Source organism: Erpetoichthys calabaricus, chromosome 13 (genome assembly GCF_900747795.2).
Source record: "Erpetoichthys calabaricus chromosome 13, fErpCal1.3, whole genome shotgun sequence".
NCBI classification, from domain to species: domain Eukaryota; kingdom Metazoa; phylum Chordata; class Cladistia; order Polypteriformes; family Polypteridae; genus Erpetoichthys; species Erpetoichthys calabaricus.
Window position 1 is genome coordinate 30803955 of NC_041406.2, and position 19230 is coordinate 30823184.

Sequence of the window (19230 nt, forward strand, 5' to 3'; positions counted from 1 at the left end):
TCATCTCTGTCTTGTCATGGAGCACAGTTTAAACTTTTGAAAAAGAGACAAATGTTTGTTTGCAGTGTTTGAATAACGTTCCTGTCTCTCTACAACCTCCTGTGTTTCTGCGCAAATCTGTGACCCAAGCATGACAATATAAAAATAACCATATAAACATATGGTTTCTACTTCGCGGATATTCTTATTTCGCGGGTGGCTCTGGAACGCAACCCCCGCGATGGATGTATAAGCCGGACTTATGTATAAGCCGATATTCTATTTTTTCATTTTCACAACTTTTTTCCTTAGATAAGCCGCGGCTTATTGACAAGAACTTAGGGTAATTTATCTGTTAAAAAAATGTCTTATCATAATTAGGGCATTTTTTTTTTAAATGCACACAGACTCAAACTCTTATGAAGACTTGCCATCACATAAAATCATAGGAGATATTGTATACAGTATTCAAATCATTAAAAACTTTTTTGGCATCTTTTAAAATTATTTCTGAAGTTTTATAATGCAATTTAAAAATAAGATCATTGCTGAATGTAGGCTATACAGTGATCCCTCGCTATATCGCGCTTCGCCTTTCGCGGCTTCACTCTATCACGGATTTTATATGTAAGCATATTTAAATATATATCGCGGATTTTTTGCTGGTTCGCGGATTTCTGAGGACAATGGGTCTTTTAATTTCTGGTACATGCTTCCTCAGTTGGTTTGCCCAGTTGATTTCATACAAGGGACGCTATTGGCAGATGGCTGAGAAGCTACCCAACTTACTTTCTCTCTCTCTCTCTTGCGCTGACGTAGGGGGATTGAGCAGGGGGGCTGTTCGCACACATAGACGATAGGGACGCTCGTCTAAAAATGCTGAAAGATTATCTTCACGTTGCTACCTTCTGTGTGCAGCTGCTTAGTGAAGCGACATGCTGCACGATGCTTCGCATACTTAAAAGCTCAAAGGGCACGTATTGATTTTTGACTTTGTTTTTCTCTGTCTCTCTCTCTCTGCTCCTGACGGAGGGGGTGTGAGCTGCCCGCCTTCAACAGCTTTGTACCGGCGGTGCTTCGCATACTTAAAAGCCAAACAGCCCTATTGATTTGTTTGGTTTTCTCTCACTTTCTGACATTCAGTGCTCCTGACGCGCACTCCTTTGAAAAGGAAGGTATGTTTGCATTCTTTTAATTGTGAGACAGAACTGTCATCTCTGTCTTGTCATGGAGCACAGTTTAAACTTTTGAAAAAGAGACAAATGTTTGTTTGCAGTGTTTGAATAACGTTCCTGTCTCTCTACAACCTCCTGTGTTTCTGCGCAAATCTGTGACCCAAGCATGACAATATAAAAATAACCATATAAACATATGATTTCTACTTCGCGGATTTTCTTATTTCGCGGGTGGCTCTGGAACGCAACCCCCGCGATGGAGGAGGGATTACTGTAATTTAATTTGACAGGTTTTGCGGGTTTCTATGGCAAAAAAAAACAAAAAACTAAGATGCACTCCAGCAGCACTGACAGACAGTGGACAGTGTTACGTATGTGCAAACAGTCAATGGATGACAGAAGGACACAAAATGTAAAAGATTAACAGGTATCAATGATGCATTTCAAGCCAACATAAATGAGGACTACAATAAAAGAATGAACAAGAAAATCTTAACTTACTAAAGTAAAACTCACGAAGCATCAGTATCATACAAATGTACAATTATAAGTTACAATTGGGATCTACATGGGAAACTATAGCTTGCTATTTTGAAAGTACAACAAAAGTGAATTCCCAGGTGGTAACTTTATAATAATTTTTTGTAAAAAATCATGGAATGGGAATATGAAAATAACAGAAATGGAGGACATCTGTTTTATACCAAAAAAAGTAAAATATGTATTTGGACAAATTTGGGAGTATTGCTATGAATCATACATACTGTATGTTATCGACATAAGAAATGGAAAATGTCAAAAGTAGCAGCAATTTAATTCAAAGTAGAAAAAAGTGTGTTTATGTGTGAAATTTAGATACTGTTTTATCTGGTGCTGTATTCTTGTTATTTCTTCCACAGAGGCATTATAACAATTTACCAATAGGTTATTATGAAAACAGCAGCTTGCATTCAACATGTTTTGACAGATTCCAGTAACACTTTACAGATAATAAAGAAGGACTCTGTATATATTAAAGGGAAAATTCAAAGCAAGTTCTAAAAATTGATTTGCTATAGGTCTTTAGAGAGAAAAAAAATTCTATGAATTTAATCTGTGGCTGACTAATCTCCAATCAAAAAAAGTTACAGTAAGGAACATTTAAAGCACACTTGCAGCCATGAATGTGAGCAATAAAAGCTCAAAAGCGTTACAAAGGGCACAATACCCCTGAATTATTTAAAACAAAGTACATTTTAGGAAGCAACCATTAGCCAATATAAGAATGAAAAAGAAATATAATTATGCTGCAGGACCTTGTTTGTATGTAGCGACAGGCACATCCAATTAGAATGTGGTGTTACTGTAACTAAAAGTCCTGGCTCTAAGCTTAACCAAAACCAAACTAACGGGAGTAGGATAAAGTGGGCATTGTCTAGGCTTTTAGTGGCACAAGGCCTGTTAAGACAGCAGATTTAACACGGATGCAAAAAAACTCCATCTTCACTGCATTCTTAAGAAAACTGCTTAACTGCAGCTCATAACATTCTTGGTCAGCCCTGTACTTCATCGGATAACAAAGGTGTAAATCAGAGCTGAAGTGACATCTTCACAGACTCCTTCAGACATTAAGCTATCAAATCGACACCCAACTCGAACATAGAGCTGGAATTTAACTAGTGGCAAATTTGATGGACAAAATAACACAGGTGTGAGCAGACACTGGTTATATAACTAGATGTGACATTGCTCCTGTCATCACAGGTTACACCCTTCCTTAAAGCTTACTACATTAATCTCTTCTCTGGCACTCTTTATTCTCTCCAAAGCCTAAAAGCTGATGAGCTTTGGCCTCTTTGTAGAGCTGAATGCAGATGATCTCTTCTCTTTGTGGACCTGAAAGCTGACATCCACTCTGACAAGACAAGCTCTCTGCCAGTAAATGAGCCCACATCAGCATCTCTAAATACTTGTGAAGTTGCAGAGGGCACGACAAAGAGACTAACTGAGAAAAGCACAGCACAGCACACCACCAACAAAGGACAGCATCGTAAACAGAAAGCCTGTACTCTAATTGAAGAGTCTTCAGCTTGAAGGTGGAGCAACAACAGCATCTCCAAAACACAAAATCAGACATTATCCTTAAGGACCTGGTATTATACTGTTTATCTATGCCAAAATAAATTAGAACTCGAAATAGCAAGTAAACAGCCAGTCTCTTCAGTGTTATATGTTTGATTGGCTCATCTGTTTTGTGTTCTGTCTTTAATGTCAAAATTTATAGTATGCAGCTGTCATATTTCTATAATCCTTTTGTTTATCAATAAATTGTACCACTTTGCTTCTTAAAACAAGTGTGTTTCAGTTACTTTGATGGCTGAAGACCACCAAAAACTGATAAGTAAATGAGCTAAAATTCTGTTTTTTCTACATTTTGGCATCCCTCTGGAATGGTCAAGTTTAAATTTTTTCCTTTTACCTACATGGGCCCCCAACAAAGTTACCCACAAGCCAAACATGGTCTTTATAGTTATTTTCAGCACCACACCAAAGCTTGGAAATATAAATAACTCAAGAACTTATCTGCCTTTATAAACAAGAAAGGCTCAGAAAGAGGAAAATAGGTTACCAAAATGCTGGTGCCTTACACACAATATGAACTCACTGGACTAATGTACACTCCTTGGTGAACATCTCCAAACTGCCCTTCTCCAATACAGCGACCAAGTTCAATTCTCTCTCGTTGAATTTCATAATCCCTAGCTAAAAAAAATGAGGGAAAAAAATTTTAAGTGTGTTCATGATTAATGACTCAGTGTCCAGTAAGTAAATTAAAATTTTTTAAACTTGATGTCATTATCATTATGTTAAATAATAAAAATTCTAAAATGAAAGAAAGCATAACTGTAGTGACCACAAAATAACAGTGCATAACATGCAGCTTTTAATATACAGGGTGAGCCAAAAAAAGTAACACATTTCAAATGTTTATTCTACAAAAACGTTAAAAAATAAAATGAATTTCATTCCGACACAAGAAAGGGTATACAAAATAGATTAAATTTTTTGAATGTGTTTTAAAAATTATGTCTTCAAGGCGGTGGCCATCATTAGCGATACACTCTTCGAGACGATTTCTGAACACTCGCATGACTCGTTCTCCCATTTAAATTGAAATAGCGGTGATTTCATAGCGAATAGCGTCCTTGAGGGCTTCAAGGTTTTGAAGTCGGTGTGTGTATACCTTTGACCTGAGATAGCCCCACATGAAGAAATCACACAGAGTGAAATCAGGCGAATGAGAAGACCACCCGACATTGCTACACAGGGAGACCAGCATCACCAGAAACATCTCCTGCAAAACTTGCATGGATCTCAGTGCCGTATGAGCTGTTGCTCCATCCTGTTGAAACCAGGCATCCACCACATCCATTTCTTCCAGTTGGGGTCGCAAAAAGTTCTCTAGCATTTCAATGTAACATTCTGAAATAATGGTGACCATAGCTCCCCCCTCCTGCAACAGCACACCAAACTAACACATTCACTGTGCAGGGGTCTCTGATGAAGTTCACAAGGGTTGGTTTCAGCCCAATAGAGAAAGTTTTGCTTATTTACACAACCATTCAAATGTAAATGTGCCTCGTCGCTGCAGACGACTATGGTATCTTGACGAATGGTTTGCAGAATGTTCGTGCACAACTCTCTATGGCTCTCCCAGTCTCTCTCAGTGAGTTCCTGCACTACCATCATTTTGTATGGATGGAAATTAAGGTCCTCATGCAAAATCCTCCTCATAGACGTGTTGGAAATGCCTAAGGCAGAAGCATGTTTGCATGTTGAACATTTAGGAGACTAGAAAATTGATGCCCTTACAGCTTGGATATTTTCAGGAATCCATACACTCCAAGGATGGTTGGGAGATTTTCTGTTCAATGTTGTACCCATCTGTCTAAATTTAGCCACCCACTGAAGAATTGTTTTCCAATCTGGGACATCACTGTTAGGAGGAATGCTGAAGTGCGTTCGGAAGGTGCATTGCGTAGTGATGATGGGTTTGTTGTTTTTGAAGAATGCTTCGATAGCAAAAGCACGGCGTACATCGGACAAAGGCATGTTGCAGACTGAAAACTACAAGGGATCCCCATCCCAACCCTCTTGGCTGCCTCTATCACATGCAATGACCATGAGAAATGTGGTACTTCATTTTGGCTCACCCTGTATTAATTTTCACAAAGGATTTAATGAATAAAAATTACTGGATGCACATGGCAGCTACGTTAACATGCACAACAGAGTTTTTTTCAATAATTTCTTATAAGAAATTTAATCTTATGATTCACTGAAATCCTAGCATATGAAAATTGAGCAAGTTTATATCACAACTCAAACATTACCTATTTAGTTTTGAAAATCATTTTGACTTTTTAAAGCACAAAGTTAATGTACATGCTGTAAAACAATCAATACATAAAGAACACTGTCATTATTTTGTATATATTACTAAGCCACATATTAGACACAAAAGTATTTTTAGGGATCTTTATCATTATACTATTAACGTCAGCCTTTTTCACATATGAAATTTACTTTAGACAATGATTAGAAAAATCAAGCAAAATTCTGTTAATTTTAAAATTCTATTTCTCCCAAAAATCTCAATTCCCTCTCATCCAGAAAAAGTAACTATGGCTCACAACTGCCAGCTGGACTAAGATAAACATAATTAATGAGTTTCTCAATGCTGAAAAAGGATTGATAGATTAATAACAAACGCAAAAATATGAATACAAATTTTACACACATTTCTCCTACACTAATATGGTTTGCCCGTGATTTTTAAGGCACAAGTGAAATCAGATGTTTTGCTCATTATCATACAAGCTGTCAATAAATAGTCATCTCACAGGATAAAAGCTACGAACACGGCTTAACAACTGTGCAGCATCCATAACTCCAAGGGTTTATTTATTCTATGCTGTAATTTCAATAAAAAAGTTCATTTTTCCTATTTTGCAATTTCAACAATGGCTAATTTACTCTCAGGCAAACGGTCAAACCAACAGCTCAAATCTCCTCATCACAGAAAAAAGGGACACTTGCTTACTTCAACTACCAACTACTGTTCTGTGAGGTGCCCATCACACCAGCTGTTAACTCTCATAAACTTGTCTTCTTATTGTGTTGTGGCTTTGGATTGGCCAGACCCATTCTTGCTAGAGGAGTTTCCTCTAGTTTCCAAGTTCACTTTGATGGTGTAGGAAACTGAACTCACTAACACCTTGACTTTCTTTCGAATTTCTTGAAAGAGAAGATTGCTAGAGGAGTTTCCTCTAGTTTCCAAGTTCACTTTGATGGTGTAGGAAACTGAACTCACTGACACCTTGGCTTTCTTTCAAATTTCTTGAATGAGAAGACCCACAATTTTAAGAGTTTTATTGGTTTGTTTCTCTTCCATTGTTAATTACCTTTTTCTCATCTTATGATACCAATGTACTACTTCCAGAACACAGTAATGCTCAAATACTGCTTCAGAAGTGTAGCAATAAGAATTCATTCCAATATTGTGTTTATGCAGTCAGATAGGTTTGAAAGTAATCAACAAAAGTTGATCAACTTTCAGGGCTTAATTAACTTTCATTGCTACAGTAAATAAAATTCTTTTAATATAACACTGAAAATTATTTTTCTGTTTTCTGTAACCTAAACTTATTTTTTCTTTAAACCCCTATGAAAGTCTATCACCTACAGTCATATGAAAAAGTTTGGGAACCCCTCTTAATTCTTTGGATTTTTGTTTATCATTGGCTGCGCTTTCAAAATAGCAACTTCCTTTTAATATATGACATGCCTTATGGAAACAGTAGTACTTCAGCAGTGAAATTAAGTTTATTGAATTAACAGAAAATATGCAATATGCATCATAACAAAATTAGACAGATGCATAAATTTGGGCACCCCAACAAAGATTACATCAATACTTAGTTGAGCCTCCTTTTGCAAAATATAACAGCCTCTAGACGCTGTCCTCCTGTAGCCTTTGAGGAGTGTCTGGATTCTGGATGGAAGTATTTTTGACCATTCTTCCATACAAAATCTCTCCAGTTCAGTTAAATTTGATGGCTGTCGAGCATGGAGAGTCTGCTTCAAATCATCCCATAGATTTTCGATGATATTCAAGTCAGGGGACTGTGATGGCCATTCCAGAACATTGTACTTCTCCCTCTGCATGAATGTCTTTGTAGATTTCGAACTGTGTTTTGGGTCATTGTCTTGTTGGAATATCCAACCCCTGCGCAACGTCAACTTTGTGACTGATGCTTGAACATTATCCTGAAGAATTTGTTGATATTGGGTTGAATTCATCCAAACCTCGACTTTAACAAGGGCCCCAGTCCCTGAACTAGCCACACAGCCCCACAGCATGATGGAACCTCTGCCAAATTTGACAGTAGGTACCAGGTGTCTTGGAATGCAGTGTTCTTCTTCTGCCATGCAAAGCGCGTTTTGTTATGACCAAATAACTCAATTTTTGTCTCATCAGTCCAAAGCACTTTGTTCCAAAATGAATGTGGCTTGTCTAAATGAGCATTTGCATACAACAAGCGACTCTGTTTGTGACGTGAGTGCAGAAAGGGCTTCTTTCTCATCACCCTGCCATATAGATATTCTTTGTGCAAATTGCGCTGAATTGGAGAATGATGTACAGATACACCATCTGCATCAAGATGTTCTTGCGGGTCTTTGGAGGTGATCTGTGGGTTGTCTGTAACCATTCTCACAATCCTGCGCATATGCCACTCCAGTATTTTCCTTGGCCTGCCAGACCTGGGTTTAACAGCAACTGTGCCTTCCATTTCCTGATTACATTCCTTACAGTTGAAGCTGACAGTTTAAACCTCTGAGATAGCTTTTTGTAGCCTTCCCCTAAACCATGATACTGAACAATCTTTGTTTTCAGATCTTTTGAGAGTTGCTTTGAGGATCCCATGCTGTCACTCTTCAGAGGAGAATCAAAGGGAAGCACAACTTGCAATTGACCACCTTAAATACCTTTTCTCATGATTGGACACACTTGTCTATGAAGTTCATGGTTTAACGAGCTAATCCAACCAATTTGGTGTTGCAAGTAATCAGCATTGAGCAGTTACATGCATTCAAATCAGCAAAATTACAAGGGTACCCAAATTTTTGCGCAGCCAGTTTTTCACATTTGATTTAATTTCATACAATTAAATACTTATTCACTAAAAATCTTTGTTCGGAAAACACTCCAGTACTCAGATGTTCCTAGGAAATGAAAGATATACCACTGTTATCTTTTTTGTTGAAAGCAGAGTAAATTATTATGCTGGCTAAGAGGGGCTCCCAAACTTTTTCATATGACTAACTTTATCCTCTGGAAGTTCACCACCTAACTTTATACCATTTTAGGTTATTCGCCAGACTTGAACTGCTCAAATTTAAATAAAAACTGGAAAAATTGAATATTCTAAAATAGATGACCAGTAGAGCATACAGTGCATCCGGAAAGTATTCACAGCGCATCACTTTTTCCACATTTTGTTATGTTACAGCCTTATTCCAAAATGGATTAAATTCATTTTTTTCCTCAGAACTCTACACACAACATCCCATAATGACAACATGAAAAAAGTTTGAGATTTTTGCAAATTTATTAAAAATAAAACAATTGAGAAAGCACATGTACATAAGTATTCACAGCCTTTGCTCAATACTTTGTCGATGCACCTTTGGCAGCAATTACAGCCTCAAGTCTTTTTGAATATGATGCCACAAGTTTGGCACACCTATCCTTGGCCAGTTTCGCCCATTCCTCTTTGCAGCACCTCTCAAGCTCCATCAGGTTGGATGGGAAGCGTCGGTGCACAGCCATTTTAAGATCTCTCCAGAGATGTTCAATCAGATTCAAGTCTGGGCTCTGGCTGGGCCACTCAAGGACATTCACAGAGTTGTCCTGAAGCCACTCCTTTGATATCTTGGCTGTGTGCTTAGGGTCGTTGTCCTGCTGAAAGATGAACCGTCGCCCCAGTCTGAGGTAAAGAGCGCTCTGGAGCAGGTTTTCATGTCTCTGTACATTGCTGCAGTCATCTTTCCCTTTATCCTGACTAGTCTCCCAGTCCCTGCCACTGAAAAACATCCCCACAGCATGATGCTTCCACCACCATGCTTCACTGTAGGGATAGTATTGGCCTGGTGATGAGCGGTGCCTGGTTTACTCCAAACGTGACACCTGGCATTCACACCAAACAGTTCAATCTTTGTCTCATCAGACCAGAGAATTTTCTTTCTCATGGTCTGAGAGTCCTTCAGGTGCCTTTTAGCAAACTCCAGGCGGAGTGCCTTTTACTAAGGAGTGGCTTCTGTCTGGCCACTCTACCATACAGGCCTGATTGGTGGATTGCTGCAGAGATGGTTGTCCTTCTGGAAGGTTCTCATCTCTCCACAGAGGACCTCTGTAGCTCTGACAGAGTGACCATTGGGTTCTTGGTCACCTCCCTGACTAAGGCCATTCTCCCCTGATCGCTCAGTTTAGATGGCCTGCCAGCTCTAAGAAGAGTCCTGGTGGTTTCGAACTTCTTCCACTTACGGATGATGGAGGCCACTGTGCTCATTGGGATCTTCAAAGCAGCAGAAATTTTTCTGTAACCTTCCCCAGATTTGTGGCTCGAGACACTCCTGTCTCGAAGGTCTACAGACAATTCCTTTGACTTTATGCTTGGTTTGTGCTCTGACATGAACTGTCAACTGTGGGACCTTATATAGACCTTATACAGAATTTACCAAAGGTAGACTCCAATTAAGCTGCAGAAACATCTCAAGGATGATCAGGGGAAACAGGACGCACCTGAACTCAATTTTGAGCTTCATGGCAAAGGCTGTGAATACTTATGTACATGTGCTTTCTCAATTTTTTTATTTTTAATAAATTTGCAAAAATCTCAAGTAAACTTTTTTCACGTTGTCATTATGGGGTGTTGTGTGTAGAATTCTGAGGGAAAAAAATGAATTTAATCCATTTTGGAATAAGGCTGTAACATCAACAAAATGTGGAAAAAGTGAATACTTTCCAGATGCCCTGTATGTATGAGTGTGTGTGTGTTTTTAAACCAATTGAAGTAGACAAACTTGGGCATTTTGCACAAAAAATAGGATGAAATATTTATGTTAATAAGTTTACTACAGGTTAATTGCTATTACAAAAGATGACTACAACTGGTGTAGTATTTTGTGTCAGGTAGCTATGGGAGATGTTCAAATTCAAATGTCACACTAGTGGTTGTACTAACTAGAACATTTACCTAAGTGATATCTAATTTATCTTAAAACATTTTATTTGTAGCACTAAAGTGTAATTATTATTTTTGAAATTTCCCATTAAATCACATTTTATTATATTAACTTCAATTTTTGTTAATATTTTTAGATGTACTATGATGGTAAATAGAAACAAATTGTAGAAACTAAAGTAAAAACTAACACTGGCATTTTGAGCAGAACAGTAATAAAGTATAAAGCCTTCTTAATGCAATTAAGGTTTAACAGCGGTATTAAAATAAGACAGATTAATGTAGAAGTCAAAGACATGCCTTATAATAATGGGGAAAGGCTGCTTGTTTTTCAAATTAAACATGATGTAAAAAATGTGGACACTGTTTGCCATCTTTTACACATTTAGATATTTATATTGCAACAAAGCAGTACACTTTTAAAGTTGCAATTTTACTGCAAACAGAGTTGTTCCCTCAAATGTGTCATTTTCATTTGGGAAAATTTGATTGTGGTGTTTTCCAAGCTGATATGACAAAGATTCACTTGATCATTTTAATCTCATATGTGGTGTGTCAAAGACAGAGAGGATGAAAAATGTTGAAGATAGAAAGGCTTGGTGTGGTGATGATAAGTACTACGCTGAGAAGTAATACACCAAGGTAGTTCGGGCACATAGAGTGAAAGGCAAAAGATGACTGTGTGAACACAATGCACTGTGAGGGCAGTACATGGGATGATGCCCAGAAAGAGACAAGAAGAATGAGTCTCACCCTTAATGCCCAGGACTGCAGAAAGTGGAGGAAGCAAATAAGGGGTTAACTGACAAACCTGGGTTAACCCAAAAAATGTACTATAACCCTGCTACAATGACGATGATGACATTTTCTGGTACTAGGCAGTAATTCCAAAGACAGCAGATAAGAGTTGAGAACAGACAGTTCTATGAAGGTCAATGGTGACTAGGCTTTGCTCTGCCCTCTATTCTTTAAATAAAAATCCATCCACACGCTCTTTTTCTATAAATGTAAAGAAAACTGTTGAGACTATGTATGGAGTAAGTGTTCAAAATGTACAATTCAGAAAATAGTTAAAGACAACAATGAAAAATTAAAAATCAAAACATTCCATCTATTATACAACAAGCATAAGCAACAGGAATAAATGGGGAGCCAGTTACCTTCATCTAATCCATAGCTTTCTGAAGTGCAAGTATTGAAAGGAAAGATTAAAGATCTTGTTTTTAGTAAACATAACAGAATTCTCTTAATGATTATTGTTTAGAAACTACAAAAACCAATGATTCTCTAAACAGTACTAAAATTAATTAGTAACAAAGAACCAGTTTTGTACAGATTTTATGTTTACATACAAGCACCAGTTAAAGCTATCCAAAAGAAAGCCTCTCAAAATAAAATAATGTATAAAAGGAACATTTGATGGAAAAAGCAAATGTGTCCCTTCCAATTTTAATTCATTGGTTTTACTCACAACTTTTTTAATTAAATAAAATACTATTTTGATGTGAATTCTAAAAAAGGCACTGCATGTTATTTAATAAATGTAACTCAACAGGGCATAAAAAACTAAATTGTTGAGACATGGATAATTGTTAAAAGTTTCTCAGATACATCTGGTAGCGAGAAATACAAAATTCTAAAAACATAAATATCAACTAATTATTGGGTTGGGAAACACAGACAAGGGAATAATTTCAAGTCACAATTAAACTTGAATTTTTATTTTTTATTTTTAATAAAGAGGCTAACAAATAAGCTGAAGAAACCAGCTTAGGAAACCGTTTCAATAGGTCATATTAAGTAATTTAGTCTAAATATTATCTGCCCATTCAGATCTACACAGCAATATCATATAACCTCCAAAAAATAAATGATAGAGGAAGTTAAAATAAAGCACAATCATATAAAAGTAAAAAAGAAATAATTAAAATATGTCATCTCTGACAAAAAAGTATTACTTTCCCTGAAATATTCACTCTAGTAACATTTAAATAAATTACATACACGCATGCTGTAGTTTTGTCAAGTTTTCTTCTATTTTGTATGCATAGTATACACAGTATAAAACTTTTTTATTCTTCCATCACAAAAAATAAGAGAAACCTTTGCTTCAGTCATAATGAAAGCTGAAAGTTTTCCTACAATATTATATTTACACTAAAAAAATAAAAGGGGACGAAGGGTATTCACTTTCTGTTTAGCCAACATTATCAGCAAGACTAAACTTTGGACAAGTTATGTTAATAAGCAATATCTTCCTATTTTTTTAAAACATGAATATTCATATTTTTAAAAAGAATGGCATATGGACAATATATGCAACAAAGCAACATTTACATGGTTATTTACTTTTTGTTATATTCATTTCTTCTGATAAACAAACTAAACCATTCATATTAAATCTAAAAAATGAGTTTAAAACCACAAATACCAATGAAGACACTGCATAATATACATCAGGAATATGAAACAATGAGGTAATAGTACTCTATAAATAAAATTTTGAAGAAAACATTTAATGAAATTAATATTTTAATATCAGAAATACATTTGTAAAAAACAAGAATATAAATATATGTTCCGAAACAAACTGAAAAATGGCAAGCAGAAAATCTACTTGTATGAAGGGTTTAACAGACCAAATACTAGGGATAAAAGGGACTTTCTATTCCTCTCAATTCCTTTGCAAAATGTCTGTGTTTAACATACTTACTTGAGGGCATCGTGTATGTATCCTCTTCATCTATGATTTCTGCATAGTCATCTGTTTCTGAAAGGGGAAAACGGAAGTCTTGATGTTTTGCCAAATTTTTTCAGAGGTTGTCATGAAATCTGACCCATACTTCAAAAAACTACATAAAATCTGTAGGAAATTAAAACACCCTCATTTTTCTTTCCATATAAAAACAATGACTCAGTCTACATTTTCCTCTCTGTTACCTCAAATAAGTTGCTCATATTGTGCAAGCACTTAGTTAAATAAAAATATGCTAACAGCTTTATACTTCTACAAATAATGCAGTTAGAGAAAACAAGTTTTTGTTTTGATTTATTTCCACTACATAAAAATGAAACCTGATGAAACCTCTTTTCTCTGCCAATTCTGAAATATCTCAGTATTTTATAAGGAATTAGACAGAAACATATCTTATAACACCTATTTAATGGATGTAAGCTGCTTATTACCATTCAAAAATGTAAAATGATATACAGTTGGGCATGTACAAAATGTCTTGTGGAACCATTGCATATCTTGTAGCTGGCTACAGGAAAGCACAGAACTGCTGTGAGAACACTCATTAAATAATTGCAAAGCATGTTTTTGATAGAACATGATGTGACCAGAACCTAACTAGCTTTCTACTGAGGCATGACTTGAACCACCTTCAGGGGGTGCCATTAAGAATTGGGAAACTGGAAGCAACACAAATTAAAAAAAAAAATTCAACATATTTAAAAGTAACAAAATACAGCAACTACAAGAAGCAAGAAAAAAAAGCCATTTAAGGGTGAATGCTGAACTGGAATGGTCATGGTTTCCGAATGTTTGCTTACTTATGGGGAAAAAAAAAAGAATATATTGAAATTGTATATTTTATTTGTCTTTCTTGATTATGCTGTATGAGTTGGATTATAGTATACAACGCTGCTGATTAGGACAAAAGAAAATTTCCCACTTTGTTAACAAACAAAACAGATTAAAAAATGCTGCTGGCAACGTAGAATGAATATGCCATCAGCTCTATGCTAAATGAAAAGCAGCAGCCCAAAGTATGCCTTTATAAAATGATAAGGAGTAGTAATCAGCATATTGGTAAAATAAAAGTAAAATAATAAAATATAGCTCAGGAAAAGAGAGCACAAAGTATTACAATAAGAAGACGCACAAACAACCAATAGACATTTTTGGGTTGCTCTAATCTAGTTTTATCCATTACAGATACAGTTAGGTCCATAAATATTTGGACAGAGACAACTTTTTTTCTAATTTTGGTTCTGTACTTTACCACAATGAATTTTAAATGAAACAACTCAGATGCAGCTGAAGTGCAGACTTTGAGCTTTAATTCAGTGGGGAGAACAAAACGATTGCATAAAAATGTGAGGGAACTAAAACATTTTTTAACACAATCCCTTCATTTCAGAGGCTCAAAAGTAATTGGACAATTGACACAAAGGCTATTTCATGGGCAGGTGTGGGCAGGTCCGTCGTTATGTCATTATCAATTAAGCAGATAAAAGGCCTGGAGTTGATTTGAGGTGTGGTGCTTGCATGTGGAAGATTTTGCTGCGAACAGACAACATGCGGTCAAAGGAGCTCTCCATGCAGGTGAAAGAAGCCATCCTTAAGCTGCGAAAACAGGAAAAACCCATCCGAGAAATTGCTACAATATTACGAGTGGCAAAATCTATAGTTTGGTACGTCCTGAGAAAGAAGGCAAGCACCGGTGAACTCAGCAATGCAAAAAGACCTGGACGTCCACGGAAGACAACAGTGATGGATGATTGCAAAATCATTTCCATGATGAAGAGAAACCCCTTTACAACAGGCAGTCAAGTGAACAACACTCTCCAGGGGGTAGGCGTATCGATATCCAAGTCTACCATAAAGAGAAGACTGCATGAAAGTAAATACAGAGGGTGCACTGCAAGGTACAAGCCACTCATAAGCCTCAAGAATAGAAAGGCTAGATTGGACTTTGCTAAAGAACATCTAAAAAAGCCAGCACAGTTCTGGAAAAACATTCTTTGGACAAATGAAACTAAGATCAACCTCTACCAGAATGATGGCAAGAAAAAAAGTATGAAGAAGGCGTGGAACAGCTCATTATCCAAACCATACCACATCATCTGTAAAACACAGTGGAGGCAGTGTGATGGCTTGGGCGTGCATGGCTGCCACTGCCACTGGCACTGGGACACTAGTGTTTATTGATGATGTGACAGCACAGAAGCAGCCAAATGAATTCTGAGGTGTTCAGAGACGTACTGTCTGCTCAAATCCAGCTAAATGCAGTCAAATTGATTGGGCGGTGTTTCATGATACAGATGGACAATGACCCAAAACATACAGCCAAAGCAACCCAGGAGTTTATTAAAGCAAAGAAGTGGAAAATTCTTGAATGGCCAAGGTCAGTCACCTGATCTTAACCCAATTGAGCATGCATTTCACTTGTTGAAGACTAAACTTCAGACAGAAAGGCCCACAAACAAAGAGCAACTGAAAGCTGCTGCAGTAAAGGCCTGGCAGAGCATTAAAAAGGGGGGAACCCAGCATCTGGTGATGTCCATGAGTTCAAGACTTCAGGCTATCATGGCCAGCAAAGGGTTTTCAACCAAGTATTAGAAATGAACATTTTATTTCCATTTATTTCATTTGTCCAATTACTTTTGAGCCCCTGAAATGAAGGGATTGTGTTAAAAAAAATGCTTTAGTTGCCTCACATTTTTATGTAATCGTTTTGTTCACCCCACTGAATTAAAGCTGAAAGTCGGCACTTCAACTGCATCTGAGTTGTTTCATTTAAAATTCATTGTGCTAATGTACAGAACCAAAATTAGAAAAAAAGTTGTCTCTGTCCAAATATTTATGGACCTAACTGTTTATGAGCAACTGTAACTTATTATGGAAACACGGGTGCAAAATAAAGAAAAAAATAAAGACACCAATATACACATGCACATACAAGCACGTTCTCATTAAACCAGACTCAATTTATAATTGCTAATTAAATTAACGAGTGAAGTTAAATAGCAGACCATCAGACACAAAATGAACATGCAAAAACTACAGAAACAGTGCCCAAGTCAACACGTGAAGCAGAGCAGAGTATCTCAAACTGTAAAGTGGCAGCCATGTACCATACCACACTGCAGCCCTCTTAAGTCAAATGTTCACCAATCTTTGAGCTTAATTCCTCAAAAATAAAATTCTATAATGATTTAAAAATAGTTCAATGGTTTTGATTGCGGTGTTGTGTTGGAGATAAACTCAAACGACCTCACAGAAAATTACATTAGTCTTTCTTTATTTTTGGCATATCCTTTGATTTACTTGTTGCATAAAATTTTAGATAGCCTCTTACTTTCAGTCTGAGCAGATTAAAAAACATGTACAGACTTTGCAAAATTAGTGTTTATATATATAAATAGTATAAAAGCCTGTGAGAAGACTATATAAATGAACTAAATAATAAAAATTGGGTAACAACAGAATTATATACAAACTTAAAAACTTTACCCAACAGTTGGACTTTTGGACATCATTCCTTTACAATGAAACTGGCAAATGGAAAATGTGCACAAAGTTTCTAATTTCCCCATCTCAACTCCCATTTATTATTTATAGTTAATTTAATGATGTTTTCTCTTATTTCTTAAAGAAAAAGCTTCTTTTTAGCTTACCTAGAATGGCTGTTGGTTATTTGCTCAGGAAGGCCACAAAAGGTCAAAAGACTATTGTAAGATTAAATATTTACTTTATGTATGATTCCTGTTGTACATGAACTCTACAGTTAAAAATGCCCCAGTATTACAAGAACCTAAGGAGACTGGTTTATGAGATGACATTTTCTGAGTATTAGCAATTCCTCATGCACCTCAAGGACTTTAATTATTGACTGAACTGGCCATGGTATGTGCAAAGCAAGCCCAACAATCTGCTGGTGTCTGGATCAAGGTCCAATACAGTCAGGATTGGAACAGGTGCTCTAGATTCAAGGTTCAGATTTACTTCTCCATTGATCAACAGTTCATTAGTTTCAGCTGTTGTTATTCTCTCAAATCCTGTAAACTAATGTCCTCCTTAGTATAGTAAAAAATAAACACATATATATAAACAAATGACTTGTACTCCCTCATGACTGGCTCTTTGAAATGAAGGGACAAGAATACAGTCTTTCTCTTTTAACACTTAACTGATAAAGCAGCACATGCAGAATGTGAAATTTATTTTTTCTAAACTAATTTAAAGTCAAGGCTCCTGTAATATAGAATGTGAGGAAAACAGTGCTGCCATGACATTATACATCTGAAACTAAAAGTCTGTCAAGATTTATACTTCCATAAAGGCAAGCAGGAATATACTGACTGCACGTGCTACTGAAACTGTGTTTTTTTTTTTTTTTTTTAATAAAGTGTGAAGTTCTGAGCCACCATGTTTCACATCTGTTCAAAAGCACATAAAGAATTTGCCATCTGGTGAATGTACGTAGAACTTCAAGTATCGTTCGGGGAACACCTGAAAACAAACCTACCATGGTTTGGTATAACACAATATATGAATTACTACAATTACTTACAAGATTTCTCTACAAGCCCAACTGTATACAAAATTAGAAAATCAAGACAGCCACTGTTATCAACATTGGAAAAAAGGAAACTTCACTAGTTTCACACAATAGGTAAAAGGTAAAACTCATGGCACAGTTTCCTAATGAAGAATAGCTCAAAAGATAACTTCTGTGAGTAGAGGAGACAACAGTCATACTATGAACAAAACTAATTAAATATTTACCGTAATTAATAATAGCGAATCATTACATTTTTCTTATTACAAGTGCTGAATGGTGACCCGCTTACATGAGAATTCACTCAAGCAAATGCAGTTTTACTTCAAGTGGTAGTACAAAACATTTAAATGCATGTGGTAAAGCATGATGTTATAGTAGTACCACAGGATCAACACTGTATCATCATGCATTAATCACCATAAATCTGTTAATATTTGGTTAGTATCAGAAATAGTTGGAAACTGTTATATAATTAAGGCACATAACATTACCATCCCCACTAATTTCATCTGTAGGTCCAGGATGCATGCAAAAACAGACAGAGAGCAGGAAAAGACAAACAGGGAGAAAAAAGGAAATGCTGAGTTATGTAATAATCTTACAAATACAATATTTTTTCCCTCAGTGACATCTAAGGGATAGGTTGGTAAACATTTTGCTAAATGTAAAGTGCAACAGAACTTTCTTTAAATTACTTTAAGCAACATACAAAACAGATGCCAAACTCAGTAAAAAAAAAAATGCAAGCCTGTTGCCCTTTCACTTTTTAAAATATTTGTTAAACTGTATAGATAGGCAGCATTTAAATGCATGTTAGATTCACATTTTTTTTTCAACAATTCAAGCTGACAAACATGATTTCTTAGAAGCTGCTTACAAACTCAGAGCATTAACCTGCAAAGCTCACATAGTGACCCTGGAAAGTAATATACAGGGAAAACAACGCTCCGAATATTAGCAAAGCTTGCTACCACTATTAAAGTTTTCAAACAAAACAATCTTGAACTAAGTATTTTGGTATTTGGCATTTGTTACGCTGTATTAATCTCTGAGGGGAATCTGTCTTTTTGCATGAAGTAAATACATAAATAACATCAGGCAAGAGGGTCAGACTGTTAACACAAATTCTTGACCTTTAACAAACCCAATAGTAAATTTGGCATTCCACAAGTACATAAAATTGGGTGATTAAAAAAATAAAAATAAAAAATGTACATAATTAGGAAATATTTCCCCCTTTTTGTTTTTTTAAGGATCACTAGCTTTGTACTATTACACCCAAAGTGAGTAATAATGGTAGCTGAATGATTAAATGAGATAACTGACACATATACATGAATCAATGCAAAAACTGAAATGGTGGAGCCATTTGGTGTAACTAAAATAAGCACATTAGCTTCTGTTTTTGGTAATCACATTTTGATTGAAATCAAACAAGAATATTAAGCATAAATTATTATTAGTCAAAACACTATAGCAAATGTACATTTAAGAACA

At 36.1% G+C, this 19230-nt stretch overlaps 1 protein-coding gene across 1 annotated transcript in view; it reads right to left on the reverse strand.

The window, feature by feature from the left end:
* The window catches only part of ptk2aa (protein tyrosine kinase 2aa), a 217063-nt gene that overhangs the window by 86215 nt on the left and 111618 nt on the right, over positions 1–19230 (reverse strand). Inside the window, 4 exon segments of the mRNA XM_051935932.1 lie at positions 3799–3896; positions 11602–11622; positions 13155–13211; positions 18225–18242. Coding sequence (XP_051791892.1) covers positions 3799–3896; positions 11602–11622; positions 13155–13211; positions 18225–18242 — 194 coding nt within the window.